We start from the raw sequence: 6,045 nt of genomic DNA, 5'->3' as shown, positions 1-6,045 counted from the left end.
TAGAGAAGGCCCTCCCCCTGGACACTATCACCCAAACTTCTGAGGATGCAGGAACTACCAAGGCCCTTTCTGCTGATTCTAACACCCAAAAGGGGCTGTAGGGGGGAAGGTGGCCTTTCAGATATTTGGGACCTAAGTTGTTAAGGGCTTGAAACACAAACGTGAGCTCCTTGAATTGGGCCCAGAAATGAACTGGCAACCAATGCAAATGTTATAGAATGGGTTATTTAAAAGGAACCCCAGCCAGTAATCTGGCCGCTGCATTTTGCAGTTGAAGTTTCTGAGTCATCTTCAGGGGCAGCTCCAGGTAAAACACATTGCAATAATCCAATCTAAAAGTTAGCAGAATATGGAGTGCTGTGGAGAAGTTATCTCTGTCCAAAATGGGCCATAGCTGGTGAAACAACTGGAGCTGGAAATAGGCACTCGTAACCACCAAGGCCACCTTGAGCCTCCAGAAATACCCCCAAGCTCCCTCTAAGGGAGTGCAGCCCCATCCAGAACAGGCTATCTTCCTATCTCCTGGACACAAAAACTTGGAACATGTAACACCTCTGGCTTTTCAGGATTCAGTTTCAGTTTGTTGCCCCACATCCAGCCCATCACTGCCTCCAGACACCCCTCTAGCACTTCCACTGCCTCTCTTGATTCATGTGGAACAGAGAGGTAGAGCTGAGTGTCATCCATATATTGGTGACACTTCACTCCAAAACACCTGACGACTGCTCCCAATAGCTTTATATAGTTGTTGAATACTATGGAGGACAAGATAAGAACATAAGAACATAAGAGCCTGCTGGATCAGGCCAGTGGCCCATCTAGTCCAGCATCCTGTTCTCACAGTGGCCAACCAGGTGCCTGGGGGAAGCCCGCAAGCAGGACCCGAGTGCAAGAACACTCTCCCCTCCTGAGGCTTCCGGCAACTGGTTTTCAGAAGCATGCTGCCTCTGACTAGGGTGGCACAGCACAGCCATCATGGCTAGTAGCCATTGATAGCCCTGTCCTCCATGAATTTGTCTAATCTTCTTTTAAAGCCATCCAAGCTGGTGGCCATTACTGCATCTTGTGGGAGCAAATTCCATAGTTTAACTATGCGCTGAGTAAAGAAGTACTTCCTTTTGTCTGTCCTGAATCTTCCAACATTCAGCTTCTTTGAATGTCCACGAGTTCTAGTATTATGAGAGAGGGAGAAGAACTTTTCTCTATCCACTTTCTCAATGCCATGCATAATTTTATACACTTCTATCATGTCTCCTCTGACCCGCCTTTTCTCTAAACTAAAAAGCCCCAAATGCTGCAACCTTTCCTCGTAAGGGAGTCGCTCCATCCCCTTGATCATTCTGGTTGCCCTCTTCTGAACCTTTTCCAACTCTATAATATCCTTTTTGAGATGAGGCAACCAGAACTGTACACAGTATTCCAAATGCGGCCGCACCATAGATTTATACAACGGCATTATGATATCGGCTGTTTTATTTTCAATACCTTTCCTAATTATTGCTAGCATGGAATTTGCCTTTTTCACAGCTGCCACACACTGGGTCGACATTTTCATCGTGCTGTCCACTACAACCCCGAGGTCTCTCTCCTGGTCGGTCACCGCCAGTTCAGACCCCATGAGCGTATATGTGAAATTAAGATTTTTTGCTCCAATATGCATAATTTTACACTTGTTTATATTGAATTGCATTTGCCATTTTTCCGCCCATTCACTCAGTTTGGAGAGGTCTTTTTGGAGCTCTTCGCAATCCCTTTTTGTTTTAACAACCCTGAACAATTTAGTGTCGTCAGCAAACTTGGCCACTTCACTGCTCACTCCTAATTCTAGGTCATTAATGAACAAGTTGAAAAGTACAGGTCCCAATACCGATCCTTGAGGGACTCCACTTTCTACAGCCCTCCATTGGGAGAACTGTCCGTTTATTCCTACTCTCTGCTTTCTGCTTCTTAACCAATTCCTTATCCACAAGAGGACCTCTCCTCTTATTCCATGACTGCTAAGCTTCCTCAGAAGCCTTTGGTGAGGTACCTTGTCAAACGCTTTTTGAAAGTCTAAGTACACTATGTCCACTGGATCACCTCTATCTATATGCTTGTTGACACTCTCAAAGAATTCTAATAGGTTACTGAGACAGGACTTTCCCTTGCAGAAGCCATGCTGGCTCTGCTTCAGCAAGGCTTGTTCTTCTATGTGCTTAGTTAATCTAGCTTTAATAATACTTTCTACCAGTTTTCCAGGGATAGAAGTTAGGCTAACTGGCCTGTAATTTCCGGGATCCCCTCTGGATCCCTTTTTGAAGATTGGCGTTACATTTGCCACTTTCCAGTCCTCAGGCACGGAGGAGGACCCGAGGGACAAGTTACATATTTTAGTTAGCAGATCAGCAATTTCACCTTTGAGTTCTTTGAGAACTCTCGGGTGGATGCCATCCGGGCCCGGTGATTTGTCAGTTTTTATATTGTCCATTAAGCTTAGAACTTCCTCTCTCGTTACCACTATTTGTCTCAGTTCCTCAGAACCCCTTCCTGCAAATGTTAGTTCAGGTTCAGGGATCTGCCCTATATCTTCCACTGTGAAGACAGATGCAAAGAATTCATTTAGCTTCTCTGCAATCTCCTTATCGTTCTTTAGTACACCTTTGACTCCCTTATCATCCAAGGGCCCAATTGTCTCCCTAGATGGTCTCCTGCTTTGAATGTATTTATAGAATTTTTTGTTGTTGGTTTTTATGTTCTTAGCAATGTGCTCCTCAAATTCTTTTTTAGCATCCCTTATTGTCTTCTTGCATTTCTTTTGCCAGAGTTTGTGTTCTTTTTTATTTTCTTCATTCGGACAAGACTTCCATTTTCTGAAGGAAGACTTTTTGCCTCTAAGAGCTTCCTTGACTTTGCTCAATTAATGATAGCAACCTCAACCTCAAATCTAATAACCTCAAAGAAGCAAATAAAGTTAAAACTTACAGATTTTTTTTCATTTGTAGAGGATGAAAAAAAGTACATTTCTGTGACCAACATAACACACTCAACCAATGTATGTTTTATTGTCCTAAGCTCATCTGGTTTCATCCCTAACATAAAATTTCTTCTCAGTTTACCAAATGAGAAAGTAAAAGTATCAATACAATAAAGGGTCATTAACCTATTTTCTTGGACAGGTCTTTAACTAAAGATTAAAGGAAAAAATAGAGACCTTCTGAATCATTTTGCATAGCATGTTTCTGGTTGCTTTATTCCCATGTAAAATGCCATTTTGAAAAACGATTGCTAGATAATGAGTTTGGGAAATTATCTTTAAAATGATACGAAGCATGTCAATCCCAGTTACTAATGGCAAATTTGAAGCAATTTTCTTCAGCTTGGCACATTATTGTTATGCAAGTTGCAGCTTGAGAATTGTTCACTTGCTTGACCAAGGCATTTTATGCCATTAAATGTGGAATTGCTTTTGAATTTGGTGTGCTCTAGGGTAGAAACACATTCAGTTCTGCTGGTTCCAGTTTTACCTCTGTCTCCTGAAAATGGGGCACATGATGCTAGTCAAACTCCGCCCCTTCTTACTGTAAAACCTGGTGGGAGCAACTTGAGTGCGGTTTTTTAAAAATGCAGCTTCAAAGAGATTTTGTAACTGAACAGATCAACCTGTTCCCCCTCCAGGTGTGGCTAATGGAAATGCTTTGATCTGGTGACTAGTGTGTTCACAGCCTAGGAAACAGCAGGAAGCTGCTGTTTCTTAGGACATTGCTAATGTTCTCAAACCTCACCCACCTTTGCCTCATAGCATTCAGAAGCTCCATGCATTTCCTGACTCCAGTTTCAAAAGCAGTGGAGGGAGGAATGGTGAGCCCACTCTGCCGCTCTGGTCTGGGCTTTAGCCATAGCTCCGCTTGCCATGACGTGTCTAATAGGGGAATTGGTCTTTGGTCTGATCATAGCTTTGCTTTGTTTGGAAAATTTCCATGTATGGATGAATGGGATGGAGGGCTGGGGAAAACATTTATTCTCTGATTTATTTTGGGTTGTTTTTTGCCCTGCCCACCATTCAAATGTGACCTCTGGAAGTTTGGCTGAGTTCGAATCAGGCCCTCATGTAGTTCCCCACCACTGCCTTACAGCAACAGCAATTATACCCCCTTATTTGCCTCTTTTTCTAAACTCAAAAGTCCCAAAGGCTTTAGCCTTTTCCTTGTAGATATAAATGCTCTGACCCCGTACTCATGGTGATTGTCTTTTTTGTTACCTAGCCTAACCTACAGCATAATCTTAACAATGTTTACTCACAAGTAAATCCTACTGAATTCAATAGGGCTTACTCCCCAGAAAGTGGGGCTAGGATTGCAGCCTTAGACACCTTACCTGATTTAAGTAACCTGACCCTGTCCTCAGGGAAGGGCTGTAACTCAAAGTGGATGCTTTGTAATGCAGAAGGTCCCAGGTTCAATTCGCCGCCCATCTAGCTAGGGCTGGGAAAGAACCCCATCTGAAACTCTAGACAATATTATTGAGCGAGATGGACCAATTGTCTGAGTCAGTGTAAGGCATGTCCCTATGTCTTTCAAGGTACAACAGAACAGCAAGTATATTTCATAACTACTTTATTGGAATTATGATACCTATTTTTCCTTCCTCCTAAGGATGATGCAAAACATTGTTGGAGGACACACTTTTGTTGTATAAACTGAGCTAGCTGTTATACAGAACACTTGTCAGAAGTACACACGACTAAATCCAAACAAGCACCTTCACAGCCTAACCTACAGTCACACCTATATGCTATTTATTCACAGTACCAGAGAACATTTATTAAAAATCTGCATAAGGTGTTAAATACATAGAAGGCAATGCAAAAAAAGATAAATACAGACTGTATAAATATTAGGTGGAGGATCATTATAGAAGTCTACTTTTATTCTGTATTTCTGAAGGGAGTTTAGGTGCAACAAAGACTTCATCTGGCCTACAACAACATTACTTACACTAAATATAAGATTTAATTAGATGGCAACAGAGCACCTAATGCTAGTTTGCTACTATTTTTAAAGCTTACTCAGTAGTGCTAAATCTTTCACATTTCTCAGGCTAAGAAAAAACAAGGTGCTAACTGTGTTAGACAGCTACTGTTATGGCCAATTTTAACAACTGAGTTTAACTGTAATTTGTATTCAGCCCCACTGTTAATACAATATGAAGATATACACAAGAGTCTTACAAGCCAGAGCTGAACATGACTTCTAGTCCCAATGAACGCTACAAATATGCATGTGTTACACACACTGACAAAAAGTTATTTCATTGTAGATATGCCATTTCTTCCAAATAGCATAATATCAAACACATATAGTCTCAAAATCTATCAGTAGCTCTACAACTGGAGACTCCTTTTAATGCAAGCAGTGAGATCCTGTGGAGTAGGGCTCTGGGCAGTGCAGCTCACTGGGATTCCTTCAGCAGCCATAGTTTCAGCTGTTGTTGGACCTATAGCAGCAAACTGAAATGACACCCATGTTACACAGTAGAGACAGATACATTATTGGCAGCATCTCTTGTTATGCTAATCAGCTGCCTGATAACATTTTTCCTTGCAGGAGATCAATATTATAGTTTTCAGAAATGTATTCCAAGGCCATGTATGTATTTGGTTTTGGATTAAGGGTTAAAATAGTATCCAGTGGTCTTGACACTAAGCTATGGATTGTGGTTTGTTTCCCTCATACATTAACAGGGAAGAGTGAAGTGGGTGAGACCTGTGCATTCACAGTAAGCCATTACTGGATTGGGACCATGGTGCAGCTGGATGAGTATTAGCCCATTGCATCTCACCCTCACTATTTACCTGGGTGGGGGGAAGTGGCCATTGGTGCCAAGAGCATTTTCAGGATGGTGACTTTCATCAAAACTGCAGCATGGGTGGAAAGGATTAACATCCCCACCACGTGCTGCAGCCTCAATTCTCTCCTCTGATGGCCAAAAAAAAAAAGTCAAACACATGCAAATATGCACTTAATGTCACATGTAGTTAAGAATTCATATTCTATCAACACTGAACTG

General features: G+C 42.0%; 1 protein-coding gene across 3 annotated transcripts in view; it reads right to left on the bottom strand.

The window, feature by feature from the left end:
- Positions 1-4,575: 4,575 nt before the first annotated feature.
- The window catches only part of UROS (uroporphyrinogen III synthase), a 55,660-nt gene continuing 54,190 nt past the window's right edge, over positions 4,576-6,045 (bottom strand). For all 3 annotated transcript variants that reach the window (XM_061635696.1, XM_061635694.1, XM_061635697.1), the window contains one exon: positions 4,576-5,485. In XM_061635696.1, the coding sequence (XP_061491680.1) occupies positions 5,360-5,485 (126 nt within the window). In that variant the 3' untranslated portion in view covers positions 4,576-5,359. The remainder of the gene's footprint in view (positions 5,486-6,045) is intronic.

Source organism: Rhineura floridana, chromosome 7 (genome assembly GCF_030035675.1).
Source record: "Rhineura floridana isolate rRhiFlo1 chromosome 7, rRhiFlo1.hap2, whole genome shotgun sequence".
NCBI lineage: Eukaryota > Metazoa > Chordata > Lepidosauria > Squamata > Rhineuridae > Rhineura > Rhineura floridana.
This window is presented reverse-complemented; position numbering and strand designations above follow the sequence as displayed.